Below are 25,975 nucleotides of genomic sequence, written 5' to 3'. Positions count from 1 at the left end.
TACAGGGCGACAAATTAAAAAAAGCAAAAAGAAATGACCTTTTCGGTTTTATTTTATAAAACAGATTGCAGCAACCACAAATGTATCACAGTTGAACCAATAAATGCAATAAAAAGGGTTTTATAGCCGATTGCAATTTTAGGCTATATTGACGTCATCACACGAAATTTAAAAAACGCGAACAAGCAAATCTTCAGTGGTTTTACAGGTAAATATGTCATACGATATATCAAATTGAAGATCTCTTTGTGTACAATCTAGCTGTCATACTTTTGATGCTGTATAATCAAAACTTTACAACTTAAGCTTGAAAATCAATATTTTCAAAAATAATAAATTTAAAATAAAAACTATAAAATGTATTAATGTTCCGCAATGTCAATCTTTAAAAACATCTGTAACCTCACATTTTAGCATATTTCCACACATTGAATGATAATAATTTTACTTCCAAACAAGAAAACACTAACTACAGCACAAGTTTGCAGTTATGCGTTATATTTTAATCTGCCTGACTGAAAATGTGTGCGTTTCTTCCTTAACCTGTATATCCGCGATTATATAGCAAATTATGTGTATGTAAGTGTGTATATATCCATGTATGCAGGTATGTATGTGTGTATGTATGTATGTATGTATGCTTATGTGTGTATGTGAATATCTCTCTCTTTCTATCTCTCTCTCTCTCTCTCTCTCTCTCTCTCTCTCTCTCTTTCTCTCTCTCTCTCTCTCTCTCTCTCTCTCTCTCTCTCTCTCTGTCTCATACACCCCCACACACACAATATCTGTTATCCTTGTTGCGGTGCAATTAAGGTTAGGTATCCAGCATGACAAAATCCCCAGCAATGCAATAATGACACAAACAACAGATTTTCAACAAAAAAACTTTCACAGCAAAACAGAAATTGTCTAATCAATGAAATGTAACAAATACAATTGCAGAACAGAACAAAGAAACATTTAAAATATAACATCAGGTATTTAGCGCCAAAAAGTCAGATCATTAGTTATGAGAAGCAATTAAGAACAATAAACAATTCAGCGCCATAAAAGTCATTTGAAGTCATCAGTCACACTTTACTGAATTTCAAAAATCGTCGGGAAATGAATTCAGCATTATAACAATACCATCAATAAACACACAAGCATGAAGATGAAACAGAACAGACCGAAATTGTAGCACAGAATTGAATTCTGCAAACATATCGCGATCAAAGAAGAACACCAGGTGACTAAGTGTATTAAAGCTATCGTTAAACAGACATTACACATTCAATGAGATGTACCTACAGATCAGGTAATTCGTGCTACAAAACCCAGTGCGGATCATAGTCTAAAAGACATCGAGATATTACTAAATTATACAGTACTTCAGCGCCATACTTCTCTTCTTCTTCTTCTGCGTTCATGGGCTAAAACTCCCACGTTCACTCATGTTTTTGCACTGGTGGGTTTTTACGTGTATGGCCGTTTTTACCCCGCCATTTAGGCAGCCATACGCCGCTTTCGGAGGAAGCATGCTGGATATGTTCGTGTTCCTATAACCCACCGAACTTCTGACATGGATTACAGGATCTTTTCCGTGCGCACTTAGTCTTGTGCTTGCGTGTACAATCCCCGGCAAAAGAAACGCAACGCATTCGCGCCCATTGTTCCGAGTGATTTTTCGTCATTTTCAAATTGTCGTAAAATGTGAACCAGATAAGATAAATCAAAACGAAAAACAGATTCGTAGAGGATATTTTACTGGCTCTACGACAAATGCATAGTATTTAATCGTTTTTATCTTTTACTTGTTCATAAATTGTGTTATACAGGGTAGGGGTCAAGCGAGTCGTGATTGCAGGCAAACGTGTCTCTTCAACATGCTACACAAATCGTAAAAATAAATTTTTTTTTTTAAACAAGGTAAAGACATTTTTGGAGGAAATTCATTTCTCAACAACACAATTTAATTAGAATTATTCGCCAAAGCGTTTAAGACTAAACATTTTTTAGCAAAGATCACTTAGACATTTGGCCACAAATAGCACCTGTTTTTCAAAGAAATCATCACGTCGATTCCGTGCGAATGAGCTTTTGCCAAACAACCCTTTGTAACACTGTCAAAGTGATCTTTGATAATATTTTGAAGTCTTAAACAATAAGCCATTAGCAGGTCTGCACATAAGTTGACCTGGGAGATGGAAAACATCTCCACACTTAACCCACCAGGCGGCCGCGACCGGGATTCGAACCCTCGACCTTCCGATTTAAGGTTGAAACGCTATCTTTTGTTGGAGTAACCCAAGATGCACGCTTGACTTGGAAGAAACCACATATTGCAGCCACAGAGGCAACAGCGATTAACAAATTCGCACTAACGGAATGAGAGCGAAGACATATGTGTCTATGTGCACGTGTGTCTGTCTGTATTCATGTGTGTGTGTATGTTTGTGTTCGTGTGTGCGTGAGTATGTATGCATGTGTGTATGTGTCTCTCTGTCTTTGTGATTCTGGATCAAAATGTATGTGTTTGAGTTTGTGTGTGTGTGTGTTTGTGTGTGTGTGTGTGTGTGTGTTTTGTGAGAGAACGTTTTACCGAGAATTTACTTTGCAAAGCGAGTATCTACAGCTAGGTTACTGCGAAAAGGGCTTCTGTGTGCTGATCGGTCCTGTGAAGCAATCCATGTTGCAGTGAGGTAGCTACGTGTTTTGTCCACGTGTTTTAAACCGGAATTTCATTGTCCCCCAACAAACCTTCTCCTTGGGTCTGTTAATTTTGCTGGGTCACGGGGTCCTGCGTGTCGTGAATAGCCTGTTTCTGATAATAATACTTGTGGCGAAGGCGAGTCATATGTAAGCAAAATTGCTGTTCTTGTTAGATCTGTTCACTATAACTGATGGATCTATTCAAGGCCGCGTCGCGGAGAAAAAAAATCATTACCACAGCTGGAAGGCTCGGTTATTCTTTTTAAAGATGTTGCTAATTGGTTGATCTAACTTTGGTGGGGAGTTGACAAACCTAAAATTATAACATATTTTCCTGTGACATTTCACGGCATGCCTTGATTCAGCCTTCGGCGGTGAAACAGTTGAAAAGCGTTTTAATTTAATCATAATCGCTAGGCGAAGTCCAACAAATCTACATCAGGATGAGAACAGACTTCTGGATAGATCTTTTGCAGAGATCTTTCACTACACAATATATTTTCTGTTTAAAATAAGTTTTCTTTGCGAGCTCGTGGAAAATAGGCGATAATTTCGAATTTCGGCTTGTCGCGACGTCAAGTTTTTCACTGTGCATACTCTGATACCGGTGCGTCCCGCTACTGAACACTGCGTAACTGATTCAGCTTTTGTATGACTGCGAGAGTTGATCAGCTTTGTGTTTTTTCACTTCAATCGCTTGTCAAGGTCAAGCCAAAGCACATACTGATGAGAACAAATGTACTAAACTTACTGGTAGATCTATCTCTTGAGATCACTGAGAAGAAAGATCGAGCGACTTCCTAAAACGCATGTGTTTAAAAGAAAACACTGTGTTCAGAATAAACCCTTTCAACGACGTAATGATATATTTTGTAAGTTGCTCCTTTGAACATATAATAACAGAAAGTTGATTGTATCGCACGCAAAATTTCATGAATCTGGTTAGCATATCTTTCCTTTGCGAATCTTTGGAACTGGGGCGATAATTTGGAGTGTTTCAGCTTGCCGCGACGTCATGCAAATAGTTGTATCACTCTGTAAATGACTAGATTCAGCCTTCGGCGGCGCAGCCGTTGGATAATCGCTTCACTTCAATCGATTGGCCCGGTCAAAGTATAGCCCGTATTGATGAGAAATGATGTTCTTCTTGTAGATTAGCCTATTAAGATTACTGAGAGAAATGGGCGATTTCCAAAAACGCCTGTGTCAAAACAAAAACACTGTGTTCAGAATCAACTATATTCACAACATGTTAATAGTAATTATGAGTCGCTCAGCGGAATACATAATTACAAAGGATTGATCTGATGGTATGCAAAATGTCAGTAAACTGCATCTAATACTTTTTCCTTGCGAGATCTCAGAACATACGCGATTCGGCCTTGGACGGCGCAAAAGTTGAAATATTGCTTCACTTCAATCGGTTGGCCCGGTTAAAGTATTGCACACATTGATTAGATAAGACATTGTCTTGGTAGATTGGCCTTTTAACATAATTGACAGGAATGGGCGATTTCCAGAAACATCTGTGTAAAAAGTAAAACACTGTGTTCAGAACCCACCCTTTTTCAAGACGTTAATAAAATGTTGATAAGTCGTTCTTTCACATACATCATAACAAAGGGTTGATCTTATGCCACACTAAATTTCAGTATTGTACTTTAAATAGTTTTTCTTCGCGCGCTCTTGGAACTTGGGTGACGATTTCGAGTGTTTCGCTTGCCGCGACGTCAAATAGCTTTTTCCCTGTACACCGCGTTTGCGGCTAAGTCCGAAGCGGGAGATAGCGTTTTGGGGCAAGTTCGGGACTTGTTTTACTCATGAACCAAAAACAGCACGTTCACATACCAACAATCATTCAAAAGAACAACAACTGGAGAAACCCTTGCAAGTAGTTTGACGTTTTTAAATATTTATTTAGCCTTTTAAATCTTCAGAGAAAAGTAAAAAAAAAATCACGGCTGTGGCCGCCATTTTGGATTTTCTCTGTGGGCCTCCCTATCTTATTTCTATCACTTAGAATTCGTTTTATTACTCTTTATCTATATACGTTTACATAAAATGTTGATTGCTATTACAAACCCACATGTATTTGTTACAATTTGAACGGAAACAAAGATTGGAAACGTCACAAGTATCGTACAGCAAAGCTCGATTTCCATGCAGGTGCCATGCGGCAATGATGGAACACATAAGAGCGGCAAACATGGAACAGTGTTCCGGCTTTGACGCATTCTGTTCCATCTTACCCTCATCAAACAATACACAGAATACTGCTGTTTTAGTCGGTAGCAGGCTTATTACCCCCCGACAACTGCCCCCCGGACAATTGCCCTCCAAGGACATTTGCCCCCCGGACAATTGCCCACCCCCCCCCCCTCCCCCCGATTTTTTTATGAGTAGGCTACTCTTCGTGCAGGTACATGTATTTGCAAAAGCCATTAATTCAATTAAAAAGTGTGTGTGTGTGTGTGTGTGTGTGTGTGTGTGTGTGTGTGTGTCTGTGTGTGTGTGTGTGTGTGTGTGTGTGTGTCTGTCTGTCTGTCTGTAAGTGTGTCTGTAAGTGTGTCTGTAAGTGTGTCTGTTTGCATGCGTAAGTGCGGGTGTAAGTGCGGGCGTGCAAGTGTGTGTGTCTGTGTCGGTTTGTCTGTGTGTATGTCTTTCAGTTTGTCTATGTCTGGGTTCGTACTTCTTCTTCTTCTTCTTGGCGTTCGCAGAGGTTACACAATCAGTCCAGCACTGGTGATAAATGTTGTCGTTTTCTCCAACTCCTGTCGACTGCCGTATAGTTTGGTCTGCAAGGGAGTTGGTGACGGCCACACTTCTTTTCGTTCCTCATCTAGTAAGGGACATCGCTGTAAGATGTGTTCCGCTGTTTGGTCCTCTTGACCGCAGGCACAGGTTGGTGATGGCGCCAGCTTGAACTTTCGGTTCATGTGAGCATTGAGCCTGTTGTGGCCAGTACGCAGCCTGATGAGGTTGACTTGCTGCTCTCTGGACATTGTGTGGTAGTCATCTCTGTTTGTCCTTGGCCTCATCAATGCCTTGATGATTGTCTTCTGCTCACTAAAGCTGACACTGTTTTCAGGTTGGTCTTCCACGGCTCCTTCTTTTGCCAGCTCATCTGCCCTTTCATTTCCTGGTATCCCACAGTGTGCTGGTATCCACTGGAGGACAACTCTTCTGGTTTGTCTGACCATCTGTAATGCTTTGGCCAGCTGTGGGAGTTTGTCGTTCTCTAGGGCCTGAAGGACTGAAAGGGCGTCCGAGAGGAAGACAACTTGGTAGCAAGGGTCTGCGGAGTCCTGAACGAAGGAGGCGGCCTGCATGAGAGCTTCTGCTTCTGCTTTATAGTTTGTGCAGTGTTTGCCAGTGGCAACGCTGGATGTCCCCCAGGGAACTGGATGAGAATGCCTGCACCTCCATTGAGCACGGCGTTAGTTGCTGATCCATCGGTGTATACATGGATCCACGCCTCTTTTGGGTACTGTTCGTCGATCAGGGCTAAGGTGAGTGCCTGTCGAGCTGTGTCATTCTGATCTTCTCCTGAGGTAACATGTGGAACACTGGTGCAGATCTGGATGCCTGGTTTCTCTGTTGCCTTGGGGGTTTCCTCTTCTTCTTGAGTCAGAGGTAGAGTGTTCTGTGGCAGGACTTCCCTGTACTGTCGGGAAAGTCTCTTGCTCTCGTGTACAAAACTGCTCCGTTTAAGCCGGTTCTTGGTGAGGTTGCTCAGTCTGTGCTTCATGGGGTGGTCGGCTAGGCACTTGAGCTTCTCGGCCTGTACCATAGTCTTGGCTTCTCTTCTCTGATAGAGGGGTTGGATGGTGGTAAGCTTCTCCATTTCCTTGATGGGCGTAGATTTCATTGCACCAGTAATGAGTCGGAGGGCCTGGTTTTGCACACGGTCAAGGGTCTGCAGGTTTGTCTTGGCTGAGGTTGACCACGCTGTGGAGCCGTACTCGAGGTGGGGTCTGACTGTTCCCTGGTATACTGTCTTCAGTATCTTCTCGTTCGCTCCCCAGGTGGTACCTGCCAGCTTCCTGAGTATGGCTAGCTTGCGCCGGGCCTTCGTCTCTGCCTGTGCAATGTGTGGTTTCCAGGTCTGCCGCCTATCAAAGGTGACACCAAGGTACGTTGCTTCTTCATCCTCTCTCAGAGGAGTTCCACCAAGCCTAATGGTTCCGGCTTTCTGCTTTGGCGACAGTGTGAATAGGGTGGTGGAGGATTTCTCCTTGTTGATGGAGACGCACCAATCTTCTGCCCATGCGTTCAGCCTATCTGCCGCTTGCTGCATTCTGTAGGTGGCAGTACTTGCGTGCTCCTCCTTGCACCAGATCACAAGGTCGTCTGCGTAGAGAGCAGCTTTGATCCCCTTGGGCATCTCAGACACCAGATCGTCGATGAAGAGAAGGAAGAGTGTGGGGGAGAGGACTCCGCCCTGAGGGACGCCATGACGAAGGAGGAACTTCTTGCTTTTGGTCTGGTCGACGTTAACTCTTGCCCTGCGGTTATAGAGGTAAGAGCGAATCCACTGGTACATGTTGCTGGACACGCCTTTCCTCAGCAGTTTTACAAGGAGTCCATCTTTCCAGACCTTGTCAAAGGCCTTCTGAAGATCTATCCAGGTGACGAAGACCAGCTTCTGTTCCTGAAAGGCATCTTCAACTTCTTGCGCCAGGTAAGTGACCTGATCTTCAGTGCTGCGGAACTGTCGGAATCCAGCTTGCTCAGGGGCGAGGAGGTTCCTGGATTCCAGGTACCACCTGAGGCGCTCGTTCACAATTCTCTCCAGGGTCTTCACAACACAGCTGGTGAGGCTGATTGGGCGATAGCTGGTGGCCTTCTTTGGATCCTTCCCTTTTTTTAAGATGGGGATCATGATCGCTTCTCGCCAGAGTTGTGGTAGCGATCCTTCTTGCCAGCTGCTGTTGAAGACCTCGAGTAGCTTGTTCTCTGCTGCACTACCAAGGTGGGTTAGCATCTCGTTGGTGATGCCGTCTGGGCCAGGGGACTTCTTCGCCTTTGACTTTTTCAGAGCTGAGTGCAGCTCGTGGAGTGTGAGTGGTTGACTCATGGCGTCCACTGTCGACTGTCTGGCAGGTCTCTCTCTTTTCTCTCTTCTTGCTTCTCTCTGTTTCTCGGGGCTAACATGGAGGTTGCTCTCAGCTGCATAGCTTTCAGCAAATTGGTTGGCAGCATGCTTTCCAGTTAGCACCTTCCCGTTCTCTTCTAATGTGATCTTTCCTCTGCTGGTGTTCTCATCATTCAACTGCTTAGTGAGCCTCCAGAGCTTTCTGCCATCCTTCTCAAGGTTCAGAGAGCTTGTTTTCTCTTGCCAGCTTCTCCGTCTTGCCTGTAGCTTCTTTTTGAGAAATTTGGCTTTGGCTTCCTGGAGGCGGATGTTGTTGTTTTGTGACGGGTTGACTTCTGCTTCCCTTCTGGCGTCTGCCAGATCATCATCCAGTTCCTGCAATTCATTGCTCCAGTAGGGCTTATAGTCTCTCCTGGCACCCCTGGGAATGGACTCACGCGCTGCTCTGAGGATGCTCATGTTGAAGTCCTTCGCCACCATGTTGATGTCTCGACCCTCGACTCTGATGTCTTTGGTGAGTTCGCTGGTGCGGTGTCTAAAGAGGAACCAGTTCGCTCTTTTGTAGTTCCACCGTGGGAAGGAAGCTTCAGTGCAGGACTCCATGCCCAGGGTCAAAAAGACTGGCCGATGGTCACTTCCACCTAGCTGTTCTCCGACCTCTCTGCTGGTTAGCTGGTGCATGTCTTCCGTGCAGAAGGCTAGGTCAGGAGTTGATGTAGTGTGCCATCTTCTGGAGTAGAATGTAGGGCAGTCAAAGGGACTGTTCAAAAGGATGAGACCTTTGTCGTCCTGCCAGTTCTCCACCTCTTCTCCTCTCCGATCCAGGTGGTCATATCCCCAACTCTGTGAATGACTGTTGAAGTCACCCACCACGATGAAGTTGGAGGCCTTTGCAGGGATCGTGTCGAGGGCGAGGTGTCTATCATTGGGGCAGTAGAAGTTGACAAGATGGAATTCTGATGTCTTCGTCTGGATTCGAATCACCTGATATTCGGAGTCCTCCATGTGCGTTTCTATCAAACAGGCATTGATGTTGTTCCTGATGAGGGTCAGGATTCCTCCTTTGCTTCGGTCTGTTCTGTCGGACCTAAGGCATTGGTAGCCTCTCACTTTGAAGGACTTTTGGGGTGTCAGGTGCGTCTCCTGAATACAGCAGATGTTGATGTTCTTCTCATGCAGGTTATGCTCCAACTCTGTCTTCTTGTTCAGGATACTTTCTGCGTTCCAGTGCATGACCTGAAAAGGTCGCTGCTGACTGGGTTTCTTCCTGGTTGTGGTGGTGCCAGTCACTTTCCTCCCGCGTCCCCTGGCGTGACAAGACGGACGGGAGGGACCTCCAGTAGTTGGGGCTGGGTCCCTTTGAGGCATGGGACCCGACGCTGCTCCACCCTGGGGGGTCCTCAATGGGCGAGCGCCATTTCCATCTGTGCTGGTTGATTGTGTCATCATTTGCGTAAGTGCGTGTACCCGTGGTTTGTTAGAATGCGCCGTGCGGCCCGGGTCCTCCGTCTTCAGCATTCGGGGTTTTCTGTCGGGGTTACCTCACCCTTAGCTCATGGCCCGTACGTCCTACCCTGAGAGCACAGGGGGGAGGATTTTCCGGGATCCCACCCGGAGCCAGTTTGGTCCGCGGCCGCAAGCGGCTGATCTCCATATCTGAAGACCGTTCCCCTATCCGCCACCCGGGGACGCGCTGGGTTGGGGGTGGTCGCCCCACTGAAAATCCCACACTGGGTTAAGAAAGATCAGCCTGTCCCAGTGGGTGTGTACAGTATCCATGTGTATATGTCCATGTGTGAGTGAGTGTGTACACGTATGCATGCGCGCGCGCGCGCGCGGGCGCGCGCGTGTGTGTGTGTGTGTGTGTGTGTGTGTGTGTGTATGTTGAAACCAGGAAGCATTATAGAGATATCATAGAGATATCCAATTATAGACTTAAATTACCTATGTATACCTCAAAACACCAATACAACACTTGGTAACTTAGTAAACACTCAGAAAAGAATGGGGTGGGGGGCAATTCTGCCGTGTGCTGACAAAACCGAGTAAGTCCACTGACGCTACTTCCGAGAAAAACGACTTTTAGTGTTTGATAAACTGTCTCAAAAGTGATGATTATTTAGATTAAACCACCGAGATAAGATAAATAGAGCTTAAACAATGACCACGAGTTGATTACTGGAAAATAAACCACGAGTGGGTATATTTGCAGCCGCTTGGTAGTTCACGAGTGTGCGGAGCACACGAGTGAATTACCAAGCGGCTGCAAATACCCACGAGTGGTTTATTTTCCAGTAATCAACGAGTTGTCGTCATTGTTTAAGCTATTTATACAACGAACAACACGGGTCGAACATGCAGTCATGCAGACGACATTTTGTAGGCAATTTCATTTCAGCCTAATCACTCAGAGTGTCAAATGCGCGTCATTCAAATAGTCCCTATTCTTTTACTTTATTCTTAGTCTCCGACTCGTCGGCATTATACTTGTCTCGTCTAAATATCGGACCCCATTGCTACGATTAAAACACAATAGCGTTTATATAGCTATTCTGACATTACATTCTGTGTTAAAATCATGTTTTTGTCAGCAGCAAGGACCAGAATGGTCCATGTCGTTGATTGCAGACGACGGTTCCCTTTCCGCATGAAGCCACGGAAATAACCGAACATTGAAAAACCCACGGACATGTATTACGGAGAAAACTCGGGATAACCGGATGTTTAGCATTACGTCAATATGCTAGGAATCCTATGACGTCATGACGTATCATACTTGCCTACGTAGATTGTATACATGTTCGAAAGTCTGACTGTTGTGAAGACTGCGGTAAATCTGTAGATGATAAGAGAACAAGGATTGTCTCAGAAGAAACGACTAAATGTTTCAGACCGGTAACTTCATTTCAACATTGCACTATATAATGGACGTTCTATGTGACAGGAGAATTTGCTGATTTTGTGTTAAACATTGGAGAGATCGTCTGCTAGAATCAGAGATAGGTCGCTTCAGATTGCAGCTTCTGGAAATTTGCAAGGTTTGTTGCCTGTTAAAGAACTGGATTTTACACGTAATGTATGTCATGTACAGTAAGCAACAACAAAAACACACACAAAGCAAATGGCATTGTCTGTCGACTAGGCATACACGTCAGCCATTGTTGTTACAGTTTTGAGTCAACATTGTACGTATTCTTCCGCAACAGGGTCCAATCGTCTGGGTTTCAAATGTTCTAAAAATAAATTCTAGTGTTGATTATTTTTTAGCCCTCTTTATTCTTACTTCGAATAATCCACGTGTGATTTTTGGGTTTAATCAAAGTAGTTCGTTCTAATTTCTCACTTGTCTAAAAATAATCAACTAGATTTAATCCACCCCTCGGTTGCATTGCAGGAGTTGTATAAATAGAGCTTAACCTTTGCCGGATGCCGCTTTTGACTACACACTCCCGACGATGTGGGTTTGTCTGAACCCATACATTTGAAAGAGGGTTTTTACCGTTTATTCCTCTAACGACGATGCGGGTTTGTCTGAACCCATACATTTGAAAGAGGGTTTTTATCGTTTATTTCTCTAACGACGGGGTGGGTTCAGGGAAACCCACAGCGCTACTTCAGTGGTTGCATCGAGTTTCTCTCTTCACCGACCTCTTGCAGGGGAGGGAGAGGGGGAGGGAGAGGGGGAGGGAGACTGAGAGACTAAGAAAGAGAGAGAGAGAGAGAGAGAGAGACTAAGAAAGAGAGAGAGAGACTAAGAAAGAGAGAGAGAGACTAAGAAAGAGAGAGAGAGAGAGACTAAGAAAGAGAGAGAGAGAGACTAAGAAAGAGAGAGAGAGAGTCTAAGAAAGAGAGTGAGAGACTAAGAAAGAGAGAGAGACTAAGAAAGAGAGAGAGGGAGACTAAGAAAGAGAGAGAGAGAGAGACTAAGAACGAGAGAGAGAGACTAAGAAAGAGAGAGAGACTAAGAAAGAGAGAGAGAGACTAAGAAAGAGAGACTAAGAAAGAGAGAGAGACTAAGAAAGAGAGAGAGAGATATACTAAGAAAGAGAGAGAGAGAGAGACTAAGAAAGATAGAGAGAGAGAGACAAATAAAGAGAGAGAGAGACAAATAAAGAGAGAGAGAGAGACTAAGAAAGAGAGAGAGAGAGACTAAGAAAGAGAGAGAGAGACTAAGAAAGAGAGAGAGAGACTAAGAAAGAGAGAGAGGGAGACTAAGAAAGAGAGAGAGACTAAGAAAGAGAGAGAGAGAGAGACAAAGAAAGAGAGAGAGACTAAGAAAGAGAGAGAGAGACTAAGAAAGAGAGAGAGAGACTAAGAAAGAGAGAGACTAAGAAAGAGAGAGAGAGAGACTAAAAAAGAGAGAGAGAGACTAAGAAAGAGAGAGAGAGAGACTAAGAGAGAGAAAGAGAGACTAAGAAAGAGAGAGAGACTAAGAGAGAGAGAGAGACTAAGAAAGAGAGAGAGAGACTAAGAGAGAGAGAGAGAGACTAAGAAAGAGAGAGAGAGAGAGACTAAGAAAGAGAGAGAGAGACTAAGAGAGAGAGAGAGAGACTAAGAAAGAGAGAGAGAGAGAGACTAAGGGAGAGAAAGAGAGACTAAGAAAGAGAGAGAGACTAAAAGAGAGAGAGAGAGAGAAAGACTAAGAAAGAGAGAGAGAGACTAAGAGAGAGAGAGAGAGACTAAGAAAGAGAGAGAGAGACTAAGAAAGAGAGAGAGAGAGAGACTAAGAAAGAGAGAGAGAGACTAAGAAAGAGACAGAGAGAGACTAAGAAAGAGACAGAGAGAGACTAAGAAAGAGAGAGAGAGACTAAGAAAGAGAGAGAGAGAGACTAAGAAAGAGAGAGAGAGAGACTAAGAAAGAGAGAGAGAGAGAGAGAGACTAAGAAAGAGAGAGAGAGACTAAGAAAGAGAGAGAGAGAGAAACTAAGAAAGAGCTAGAGAGAGAGAGAGACTAAGAAAGAGAGAGAGAGACTCTGAAAGAGAGAGAGAGACTAAGAAAGAGAGAGAGAGAGACTAAAAAAGAGAGAGAGAGACTAAGAAAGAGAGAGAGATAGACTAAGAAAGAGAGAGAGAAAGAGAGACTAAGAAAGAGAGAGAGACTAAGAAAGAGAGAGAGAGAGACTAAGAAATAGAGAGAGAGGCTAAGAAAGAGAGAGAGCGAGAGACTAAGAAAGAGAGAGAGAGAGACAAAGAGAGAGAGAGACTAAGAAAGAGAGAGAGAGAGAGAGACTAAGAAAGAGAGAGAGCGAGAGACTAAGAAAGAGAGAGAGAGAGACTAAGAGAGAGAGAGACTAAGAAAGAGAGAGACTAAGAAAGAGAGAGAGAGAGAGAGACTAAGAAAGAGAGACAGAGAGAGAGACTAAGAGAGAGAGACAGAGAGAGAGACTAAGAGAGAGAGACAGAGAGAGAGACTAAGAGAGAGAGACAGAGAGAGAGAGACAGAGAGAGAGACAGACAGAGAGAGAGACAGACAGACAGAGAGAGAGACAGAGACAGACAGTCAGATAGACAGACAGTCAGAGAGACGGATAGACGGATAGACAGACATACAGACAGAGAGATACGGACAGACAAACAGAGAGACAGACAGTCTCTTGGAGACAAACAGGCAGACAGACACTGTTCCGCCGCTTTGGTAATTATGGGTGTAGCAGAACCCGCGCCGTCGGCAGAGGGATAGTTACAATCACTACTACTCTTTAAAAGTATGGGTATGTGTGAACCCGCGCCATCGGTAGTGTTTATGTAAATTATCATAATCAATTAATTCTGATGTTTTGTCATGTACACACTAAAAATTTGCAGACAGAGAGCAAATTAGGTGTGTGAGAGATACTTAAAATTTCAAAACGATACCTTTAATGGTTCCAGAGTTACAATGATTTTAGTGTGTCTCTGGGTACAGGTGAACCCAGGAAGCACGGCAAAGGTTAAACAATGACCACGAGTTGATTACTGGAAAATAAACCACGAGTGGGTATTTGCAGGGAGCACACGAGTGAATTACCAAGCGGCTGCAAATACCCACGAGTGGTTTATTTTCCAGTAATCAACGAGTTGTCATTGTTTAAGCTATTTATACAACGACCAACACGGGTCGAACATGCAGTCATGCAGACGACATTTTGTAGGCAATTTCATTTCAGCCTAATCACTCAGAGTGTCAAATGCGCGTCATTCAAATAGTCCCTATTCTTTTACTTTATTCTTAGTCTCCGACTCGTCGGCATTATACTTGTCTCGTCTAAATATCGGACCCCATTGCTACGATTAAAACACAATAGCGTTTATATAGCTATTCCGACATTACATTCTGTGTTAAAATCATGTTTTTGTCAGCAGCAAGGACCAGAATGGTCCATGTCGTTGATTGCAGACGACGGTTCCCTTTCCGTATGAAGCCACGGAAATAACCGAACATTGAAAAACCCACGGACATGTATTACGGAGAAAACTCGGGATAGCCGGATGTTTAGCATTACGTCAATATGCTGGGAATCATATGACGTCATGACGTATCATGCTTGCCTACGTAGATTGTATACATGTTCGAAAGTCTGACTGTTGTGAATTCGCGTGGTGAAGACTGCGGTAAATCTGTAGATGATCAGAGAACAAGGATTGTCTCAGAAGAAACGACTAAATGTTTTAGATCGGTAACTTCATTTCAACATTGCACTATATAATGGACGTTCTATGTGACAGGAGAGTTTGCTGATTTTGTGTTAAACATTGGAGAGATCGTCTGCTAGAATCAGAGATAGGTCGCTTCAGATTGCAGCTTCTGGAAATGTGCAAGGTTTGTTGCCTGTTGAAGAACTGGATTTTACACGTAATGTATGTCATGTACAGTAAGCAACAACAAAAACACACACAAAGAAAATGGCATCGTCTGTCGACTAGTTATACACGTCAGCCATTGTTGTTACAGTTTTGAGTCAACATCGTACGTATTCTTCCGCAACAGGGTCCAATCGTCTGGGTTTCAAATGTTCTAAAAATAAATTCTAGAGTTGATTATTTTTTAGCCCTCTTTATTCTTACTTCGAATAATCCACGTGTGATTTTGGGTTTAATCAAAGTAGTTCGTTCTAATTTCTCACTTGTCTAAAAATAATCAACTAGATTTAATCCACCCCTCGGTTGCATTGCAGGAGTTGTATAAATAGCATTAATTTACGTTTAGATCTAAAACTCGATTTTCATAATAATCTGATGGATGGTTTTGGTTTTGTTGGGCATTTTGTGGACTTACTTGGTTTTACCACTTTTCCCCCCAATATCAGATCTAACAAAAAATGCGCAGATCTAAGCAAGCGGATTTATTTGGTTTTACCAGAATATTTGGAAGAAGTGTTGTCAAGAGAAATGACAAAACAGTGAAAATAACACTACGAATTTGCACAAGATGGAAAGAGAGAGAGAGAGGGGGGGGGGGGAGAGACTAGACAGGGAGTGAGAGAGAGTAAGAGAGAGGAGAGAGTGAGAGAGAGGAGAGAAAGCAGGGGTGGGGGGGGGGGGAGCGGGAGGGAGGGATGGAGGGAGAGAGAGAAATAAAGGGAGGGAGGGAGATAGAGAGATGGAAAGAGGGGTGGAGAGAGGGAGAAAGAGAGGGAAGGTGAGAGGGATGTTTGTTTTTTTGTTTATTTGTTGCTTAACGTCCAGCCGACTACGCAGAGCCATATCAGGACGAGGAAGGGGGGGATGAAGGGGGCCACTTGTCAAGCGATTCCTGTTTACAAATGCACTAACCCATTACTTGTGTCCCAGCAGGCTTTAGTAAAACTAAATTAATACCTACTGGAAGATTACCAGTTTCCAGTATGTTAAAATAGGCTTAACCTATCTACTGCTGGACTTACATCAGAACACTAACAGATTAAACTATACATGAATCGCGAGACAAGCGGCAAGAGAAGAGATTTTTGGAAAAAATACAGGTGAATGAGCAAGAAGGCAGAAAAAAGAAAAGAATTCATGAAGAAAAAGAGAGCATGACAGAAAAGAGGAACCAAAAATCTACCTAACAGCAAACTAGAAAGCTCCTGCGGTTCCAAAAACAGGAGGGGCCTTTAATTTCATAACCGCAGTGCCCCACTGCGGGAAGGTGAGAGGGAGGGGGGAGAGCTATGGAGGGAGAGATAAATGGGAAGGAAGAGAGAGAGATATAGGAATTGACTGAGGGAGAGAGAGGGAGGGGGAAGGATAGATTGAGGGATTGAGTGAGAGAGAAGGGGGAAGGGAGGGAGAGAGAGGAAGGAAAGGAGAGAAGGAGAGGGGAAGGAAGAGAGAGAACAAGAACAAGAACAAGAACAAGAACAAGAACAATTCTTTATTTTACGAGGGTAATAGAGTAAGCAGTGATCTGCTTTTTTACATCTGGCCCTCGCCCTAAAGAGGGACTAGTCTAAAATTGCTAAAGAATAAGCAAGTAAAGAAAACTACTGCTACATGATTATAATAAAATGAAAGTAAGAACATATCATCAATTTACATACAATACATTGCTTAAATGAAAAATGTAAGTTCATTTGACATGAGTTAAGAATTATAGAGTAGATTGCACTGACGCAACAAAGCTGTAAATGCCATGCCCATTGACATACACTGCATTCGAAAAAATCAGGGTATATAAAAATAATAATACATTGTTAAAAAGCACCGGTTGTTGGTTTTAACAACCATTCTAGCGACAACAGATGTTTATTTAGACTTCGTGAGAAAAGACGTATATCTGGTCTTAAAAACGTTTGTGCTGCTAGTTTGCCGCAGGATTGTCGGAAGAGTGTTCCAGAGACTGCTACCTGAATAGACTAAACTAGATTTGAATAGGTCAATCCTAGGCAGAGGCATGTTCAGTCTCATCAATTGGCGTGAAGTTTTTAACGTGAATTTGGAAAATATGGTTTGAGGTACACATCCATGAATAATTTTATGCATAAGGGTACCTTTATTATAACTTAGCCTTGCCTTCAGAGGAAGAATGCCTGAGTTCATGTAGTCTAACTCAGATAGGGTTGTTTTCTTTAATAAGACTACTTTAAGCGCTCGTTTATGTAATCTAATTAGTGGTTTGAATGAATTTTCACTTGCCAAGTCCCACAAGGTAGACGCGTAGTCAATAACAGACTGAATATGAGCATTAAAGAATAATTTCCTGGCTTCCAAATTCAGAAAGTGCTTGATTCTAGATAATAGATAAACCTTCTTGGACACTTGTTTAGACAGTTGTTCGATGTGGTGTGACCAAGACAGGTTGTTATCAATGGTCACTCCCAAAACTTTATGATGGTCGACTTTTTCAACAAGTTTATCATTAACCGTTAGATCGTGAAATATTGAGGTTATGTTCTGGCGTTTTTGCCTAGTTGTTATTATCATGCTTTTTGTTTTTTGGGGGTTAAGGGACATGTGATTTAGCTCAGTCCATTCACTCAACTGGTTTAAACTTTCTTGCAGTGCTTCTGATAAACGACTTAAATTGGTGTTACTAGAATGTATGGTTGTGTCATCTGCAAAAAGTTCACATAAATTCTCAATGTGAAGGGGAAGGTCATTTATGTATATAGAGAAGAGGAGAGGGCCTAAAACTGACCCTTGTGGTACGCCATATCGTACATCCTGCATACTTGATGCTGAGGCGTTTGCGTATACAGCCTGTTGCCTGTCACTAAGAAAAGAAGTTATAAGTTCAACAGAATCAATCCCGAGTCCATACAATGTGAGTTTCCTCAGTAACAACTTGTGGTCAATTACATCAAAAGCTTTGGCAAAATCTACAAAAACAGCTCCACAAAATTCATTATCGTTGATCCTTTCCAACCACTGATCAACAAGAGAGACTAAGGCAGTGTGACAGGAGTGATGAGCTCTAAATCCAGACTGGTTAGGGTGAAATAATTGATTGTGGTCAAAGTGCGATAATAGGTGTTTGTTTATATGTCGTTCCAGTGGTTTTGATAAAGAGAGGGAGGGAGAGACTTAGTGGGATTGAGGGAGGGAGGAAAGAAGAGGGAGGGAGGGAGAGAGGGAGGGAGGGAGGGAAAGAAATAGTGGGATGGAGGGAGAGAGAGGAGGGAGTGAGAGAAGGGGAGGGAGGGAGATAGGGAGGGAGGAAGAAGAGGGAGGGGAAGAAGTGTGGGAGGGATGGAGGTAGGGAGAGAGGGGAGGAGGGAGGGAGGGAAAGAGATAGTTGGATGGTGGGAGAGAGAGAGGAGGGAGGGAGTGAGAGAGGGGTAGGGAGATAAGGAGGGAGAGTAGGAGGGCGAGAGAGGGGGAGGGAGGGAGAGAAAGAGAGTGGGATGGAGGGACAGAGGGGAGGGAGAGAGGGAAGGAGGGAGGTAGAGAAAAGTCGATTGTTGGCGGTAGGGAGAGAGGGATGAGGGGAGAGGGAGGAGGAGAGAGCGAAAGGGGGAAATTGAGAGAGGGAGGAAGAGGGAGAGAGATAGCGAGAGAGGTAGGGAGGGATAGAAAGAGAGATGGAGGGAGGGAGAGAGGGAGACAAGGATCGTCAGGAGAATCATATAGAGAAGAAAAATGTTTGAAATAAAACGTCATAAGGTGACGTCATTATGTCTCGCCTTATCAAATGACGTCATTTGTGTGTTCTAAACTTTAAATGACGTCATTTGTGAGTTCTAAACTTAAAATGACGTCTTTTCTGTATGAGTCGTCTGAAAGAATTTTGAAACTACCATTATACGAAAATTGGGAAACCCTTGGACTTACTTGGTTTTGTCAAAACATTCATGCACACTTAAAAAGTTGTTTTTGGTTGTGGACTTACCTGTTCATATCTGCTTATCTAAGCACTCTAAAAAGTAGAAATTAACACAAAAGATGCGCATTGATTTCTTCTTTTTGATGAACAAAAAATATCATTTTTGAAAAAAATGGACTTACTCGGTTTTGTCAGCACACGGCAGAATTGTCCAGGGGGCAGTTGTCTGCGGGGCAATTACTCTAGAACCGTTTTAGTGACGTAATCAAATTTTTCCTTTATATAAGTTTATTGAATGATTGATTGATTTGTTTGACAGGACTGTGGGACCCGGACGGTGCACATGGTTGCCAGAAGAAATGGGCTGCATGAGACATGAAGACATGGGTTTGCGTTGCGCATTTGGTGTTCCTGTCACGACTCTCAAAAGACATCTAGAAGGAAGAAACAAATTTGCAAAAGAAGAAATACAATGCACAGGAAGACCTTGTACACTAACAGCAGAGTTAGAGCAAGAACTTGTCGATACCATTTTTGAAGCAGAGAGTATGTTATTTGGATATACCAGGAAGGACATAATGTCATTGGCATTTGATATTGCGGCTTTATGTGTGGCACCAACTCCCCTTAGGACACGAGACAGTGTCAGATGTGCGCACATTAATCACACGATGACTGCACTGACAGTAGAAGACACAAGAACATTGTTTCTTTGCTTAATTTTTTCCAGTATTTTTTTAAAATTTTCTTCAACAGATTTTTCTAGACTTAGTCCTTATTTATCTTTTTTTTCACATTTTAGGCTTACATTGGTATCCGATTTGTTATTTCCTTGGTACAAATCCATTGTTATGTGGAAAAACAGACATTTAAATAAAATAAAATAAAATTAAAGGTTGAATCAAAATGTTACATCAATGACGTATTTACCTAGCTTGTGTGTGTGTGTGACAATGTGTAATTGTGTGCGTTTGATTGAGAGTGTGAAGGTGTATATGTGTGTTATAGAGACACAGAGAGAGCTAGAGAGAGAGTTTATGTGTGTTTGCGTGTGTTCCGAGTTTGACTACTCAGTGTTTCACCTTACACACCTATGCGTCTAACGTGGAACAGATGCAGACATTTTTATAATGATCAGTTTGATGAGTTGCGTGACTTTTGTTAAATTTTATGTTGTTCGTTTGTTTCCTGATAGAGTCTAGTATGTGACAGTATAAAGAACGCTTTACAATATCCATTTTTCTGTCTGGTCTGATTGTTTTTCCTTAACTGTTCCAGGATTGGCGACCTTCCCATACGTGTGCGTGCGTTGTGTGTGTGTGTGCGTGAGTGTGTGTGTTAGTGTGTGTTAGTGTGTGTGTGTATGTGTGTGTATGTATGTGTGTGTGTGTGTGTGTGTATGTGTGTCTGTGTGTGCGTGCGTACGTGCGTGCGTGCGTGCGTGCGAGTGTCTGTCTGTCGGTCTGTCTGTGTATGGTTACCAAGTATCCAAAACATAGAACATTGTAATATACGACTTATCACTCACTTGTGTACACTGTAACAGGGTCAGTAGTAGCTGTAGCGTTAGAAGGATCGACGTCAGTATGGCTGGGGTTCCTTGGGACTCTGGTGTTAACCCTAACGTTGTATCCTGTGCCCTGGACAAGCCCCGTGAAGGTGTGCTGTGTGGCTGTACCCCATGGTGTGGTGGTCCCTGAGGTGCGCGTGGCCTGGTACTCGACGCCAAGAACGTTTGTCAGTGCGTCCCATTTCACTGCTATGCTTTTTTCCTTGTAGCCAACAGCGGTGTTTATACCTAGACCCGTAGCTTTCAGCTCCGTAGCTGCAAAACGTTATCTCAGTGTGCATAATGGGAAATAAAGAAGTTGTGGTCATGACAGCAAGATAATGGAGTAGTCATGGGACTAGCTTTAAACAAACACACACACACACACACACACACACACACACACACACACATACACACACATACACACACACACACACATACACACACACATACACACATCATAAGAGCACACACCACTAGCGCACACATCATGCAAACGCTCATACGTTTCTACAGTCACCGTAAGACTTACCCAGTTTACACTGTTTGAGGTCGGTTCGCCTGAAGGCCTTATCGGAACACAGACATAGAGCGCTCACAGAGTTTCCTACACATGTCTCCTCGTTTAATTCGAAGCATTCGTTGTTCCCCGTGCAGGACTGGGCGTAACTTTTCCCTGAAAAACAAGAAACATTCTATCACTCACTGACAGGCGAGATGATAACCGGTCACATCCCGGAAGTGGCCTAAAGAACAACCAGAGACCGGAAGAAGTTGAGAACAATTTTTGAGACCCTATGTTTTACAAGGAGCGAAGGGGGTTACATCGAGTCACTTACTCATTCCAAACCATCAGTCGCCAAGCAGCGCCCCATTACTTGCCACGACTATGTCGAGGGAAAGCGTCCATCGGGTGTGTTAAAACAAATGTAACTAACGTAACTAGTCTCGAAGATGAATAGTTCATATTGATGGTGCTTATGTTCAAAATTCGATTCTGAGAAAACATCGTCAAACGTTTTCAAAACTGTGTCAAATGTTAATACACATTTTCAACAAGTCGCGTAAGGCGAAAATACAACATTTAGTCAAGTAGCTGTCGAACTCACAGAATGAAACTGAACGCAATGCAACGCAGCAAGACCGTATACTCGTAGCATCGTCAGTCCACCGCGAACGGCACAGGCAGTGAAATTGACAGGAAGAGCGGGGTAGTACTTGCGCTGAGAAGGATAGCACGCTTAATTTTCTGTACCTCTCTTCGTTTTAACTTTCTGAGCGTGTTTTTAATCCAAACATATCATATCTATATGTTTTTGGAATCAGGAAACGACAAGGAAGACGATGAAAGTGTTTTTAAATTGATTTCAAAAATTTAATTTTGATTATAATTTTTATATTTTTAATTTTTAGAGCTTGTTTTTAATCCGAATATAACATATTTATATGTTTTTGGAATCAGCAAATGATGGAGAATAAGATGAACGTAAATTTGGATCGTTTTAGAAAACAATACTTTTTTTACAATTTTCAGATTTTTAATGACCAAAGTCATTAATTAATTTTTAAGCCACCAAGCTGAAATGCAATACCGAAGTCCGGGCTTCGTCGAAGACTACTTGACCAAAATTTCAACCAATTTGGTTGAAAAATGAGAGCGTGACAGTGCCGCCTCAACTTTCACGAAAAGCCGGATATGACGTCATCAAAGACATTTATCAAAAAAATGAAAAAAACGTTCGAGGATATCATACCTAGGAACTCTCATGTCAAATTTCATAAAGATCGGTCCAGTAGTTTGGTCTGAATCGCTCTACACGCACGCACACACGCACACACACATACACCACGACCCTCGTTTCGATTCCCCCTCGATGTTAAAACATTTAGTCAAAACTTGACTAAATGTAAAAATGATCGCTTTATTGCAAGAAAGAGGTTGAAGTTGACCCCATTAATTCGCACAATGATTCTATGGTGTTCAAAGTACCTAATAATGGTGTGAACCCAAAATAAGTTTGGTGCCATCTATATAGCCTAGTATCGATTCAAACATACACACACACACACACACATACATCTATATCTATATACGGCTTGTGTGTGTGTGTGTGTGTGTGTCTGTCTATGTGTTCGCCATGCACGGCCAAAGTTCTCGATGGATCTGCTTCAAATTTGGTGGGCATATTCAGGTAGACCCCGGACACAATCTGGTCGATGAAAATTTTCAACACGTGCTCTCAGCGAGCAGCGCTGAACCGATTTTGTTTTTTCTGTACATCCATTCCCAGCAACTCTTCCTTATCTTCTCCAGTGTTTTGCGCGTGTATCTCCCTTCCTTGGTCCCCGGTAAAGCCGGGTATTCGCCTCTACTTCTTCCCGGCGAAGCCGGGTACCCGGCGAAGCGGGTATTCATCTAGTACAACATATAACAAACACACACACACGTAATAAACACTGACATAGGGGAAAGTCGCTAAACCTGGAACAGTTAAGGAGAAACAGCCGTACCAGACAAAAAAATGGATATTGCAAAGCGTTCTTTATATTGTCACATACTAGACTCTATCAGTAAATAAACGAACCACAAAAAAATAAAATAAAAGTCACGCAACTCATCAGACTGATCATAATAAAAATGTCTGCATTTGTTCCAGGTTGGACGCATGGGTGTGTAAAGTGGAACACTGTGTTGTCAAACTCGGAACACATACAAACACACCCTGACTCTCTTTCTAGCTCTGTCTGTGTCTCACACACACACATATACACCCACACACTCTCATTCACACACAAACAAGCACACTTTGCCACACACACAAGATAAATAAATACGTCATAACATTTTGATTAAGCCAATTTATGTAAATGTCTTTTTTTCAACACCGTATTTTGATTTTTACCAAGGAAATAACAAATCGGATAACAATTTAAGCCTTAAATGTAAAACAAAAAGATAAATAAGGGCTAGGTCTAAAAAGGACTGAAAAACAAAACCTTAAAAAAAAAGGAAAAAATAGGCAAAGAACCGATTTCGCTTTGTCTTCTACTGTCAGCGCAGTCATCGTGTGATTACTGTGTGCACTTCTGGCACTATAACATATCCTCAGGGGAGTTGGTGCCACACATGAAGCAGTACCACGAAATTTCGCAGCTTCATTTGTACCCCTCTTCTGTTGACAAATAGATATATAAAAGGGCTACCTGCCCAATTGACTAAATGTAAAAATCATTACGCATAAAGTCTCAAAGCAAATAACTAAGAACATTCTTACGGTTCATATATATAGTACCAGTCTCCCCGATGAGTGAAGATACAACACGAGAAACATACCACATTTACTTTGAAAATGTGCTAACTGTGGCCTTGGCCGGAGTCAATTTAAGGGGCAACACTCTGCACAGTCAATCTGTCGAAGCTCGATGAAGGTTTCGAATCGCAAATAACTAAGAGCACAGTCCTTTCTCCGAGTTTAAATGAGGTCTCTATGAAAGATCATCACTTTTTAGCTTAACGCTACACTGGAATTTACCAACAGAAATTAAAACAAGAGTTTGCGTGTGACGAAAGCACGACACACTTGAGACAGCCCACACAAAAGTAAATCTGACACAAACCTGACCACACAGTTACGCCTATCCAAATGCGCGTTACAAAATGTGCGTTTTGAATCTTCTTTTTTCTCTGGCGGTACTGACAATATCGTTATTGAAACAATCCCAGTGCACTAAGGGATTTATAGAGCAAATCTAGAAAAAATTATTGAACTCAGCGCTATGCGCTTCCTTCAATAATGAATTTTCTCGATTTGCTCTATAAATCCCTTAGTGCACTGGGATGTCTCAATAACTTAAATAATAGATAGTAAGAATAGAGAATACACAATGTTCTATTTATAACTCAGGAATCCCGATAGACTTTCTTTGTTTAGTGGGGCACTTACGGGTGTCGAGGCTTGCCGAGACCCCTTCATTGCCCCACTAAACGAAGAAAGTCGCGAGGGATTCCCAACGTGAGTTACAGTAAAACGTGTGTTGTTATGTTTTAGACTCATCACTGCGTCTATTGACATCCCATACAGGGCCTCGACGCCTGATCAGGAAATCTGTTTTACAATGGGTGTGTTTCGTGCATCCGTTGTTATGATTTTGGACTAATCACTGCGTCTATTTACATCCCATACAGGGCCTCGACGCCTAATCCGGAAGTCTGTGGATTTGTTTTACTCTTGCAAGATAGCAACACTCTGGAGAATCAAAACATCGGCCAAACATGACGTATTTGGCAAATGTCTGTCGCGCGACATTTCAGTGTGCTGTCGTTCACAAAGTTCCAGAGATCGTTTACGGTGGCCTGGCGTAAAATAAAAAGAAATGTTTTTACAGTACGTACTCATAAGACTACAGAAAGTAAGTGCCTGTTGTAGGAATTGTCGTTATCGTTCATTCTTTAACGTTCACAATCATTATTGCTTGTCGCTTTTAGATCTCACAAGCAGAAACACTCTGCAGCAAACAGAAATGTCACAGCGTTCAAGGTTTCATTTCTTAGGTGCATTATAGTTGTAAGTGGACGCAATTTAAGCAATATCTCCAGATCCTTGATGATAAGAAATATTGGTGGTATGAAATTATTCCAATGTCATTGGACTGGAGATTTTGTTTTGAACAGGAAAAAAAATCTCCTTTTCCTTGGAGCGCCATTTTTGTTTCCAAGCCAAGCGTTGGAAGATTCGCGCGCAGCTAAAATAAGACGTACAGTGAATTTTGACTAGTTTTCACCACGAGTGCGCATGCTCAGATATTTACACAACGTTTTAGCTCTTCAAAGCACATGCTTAGATGTTTACACAATGGTTTCCTGGGTTTTTCCACAGCTTCACACTACATTTTACCTTATATGGAAATTAAACAAGTCGCGTAAGGCGAAAATACAACATTTAGTCAAGCTCAGTCGAACTCGCAGAATAAAACTGAACGCATGCACTGCATTTTTTCCCGCAAGACCGTATACTCGTAGCATCATCTGTCCACCGCTTGTTCTGAGCGTGTTTTTAATCCAAACATATCATGTCTGTATGTTTTTGGAATCAGGAACCGACAAGGAATAAGAGGAAAGTGTTTTTAAATCGATTTCGGAAATTTAATTTTAATCATAATTTTTATATTTTTAATTTTCAAAGCTTGTTTTTATTCCGAATATAACATATTTATATGTTTTTGGAATCAGCAAATAATGACAAATAAGATGAAATTGTTTTTGGATCGTTTTATAAAAAAAATAATTTAATTACAATTTTCAGATTTTTAATGACCAACATTATCAATAAATTTTAAAGCCTCTTAGCTGACATGCAATACCAAAGTCCGGCCTTCGTCGAAGATTGCTTAGCCAAAATTTCAATCAATTTTATTAAAAAATGCTGACGAGAGTGAGGCGAAAGTGCTGAAAATCTTACATGACAAACTGGGGTTAACCCATATCAAATCTGAGCACATCGAAGCGGCACACCGTGTTGGTGTTCGAAAAGCAGGGAACAACAGGCCCATCATAGTCAAATTTCTTTCCCGTAAAACCAAACAAGACGTCATCAAGAACCGGCGTAAACTCAAAGACGCCAGGCCAAAAACAGTCATCGTCGAGGATCTGACGAAAGGAAACTACATTATGTACCGACAAGCAGTTGAGACGGTTGGGGTAGAACGCGCGTGGACATCCGAAGGCAGAATCTTCGCGAAGGGGCCAGACCACAAGATTCATCGAATCGACAAGACAGCTGACCTTAGGCTTCTCGGACCCTTCGATCCCAAGACAGCACCGATCTCCTCCACCACCCAGATTGGCCAAAGTGTACACCAACACCGTAAGTAGCAGACGACAGATGCTAGAGCCATGCGTGTCGTATGCAAATGAACT

The 25,975-nt window shown here is 42.6% G+C and overlaps 1 protein-coding gene across 1 annotated transcript in view; it reads right to left on the bottom strand.

Annotated features, from left to right (window-relative positions):
- The window catches only part of LOC138957419 (fibronectin-like), a gene marked incomplete at its 3' end in the record, with an annotated part of 60,637 nt that overhangs the window by 11,604 nt on the left and 23,058 nt on the right, over positions 1-25,975 (bottom strand). The window contains exons 8-9 of the mRNA XM_070328537.1: positions 20,591-20,734; positions 20,035-20,331 (exon numbers count right to left, since the gene is read on the bottom strand). Of these exons, the coding sequence (XP_070184638.1) occupies positions 20,035-20,331; positions 20,591-20,734 (441 nt within the window). The remainder of the gene's footprint in view (positions 1-20,034; positions 20,332-20,590; positions 20,735-25,975) is intronic.

The sequence above is a fragment of the Littorina saxatilis genome, unplaced genomic scaffold (assembly GCF_037325665.1).
Source record: "Littorina saxatilis isolate snail1 unplaced genomic scaffold, US_GU_Lsax_2.0 scaffold_384, whole genome shotgun sequence".
NCBI lineage: Eukaryota > Metazoa > Mollusca > Gastropoda > Littorinimorpha > Littorinidae > Littorina > Littorina saxatilis.
The sequence above is the reverse complement of the archived record's forward strand: the minus strand, read 5'-3'. Positions and strand labels throughout refer to the sequence as shown.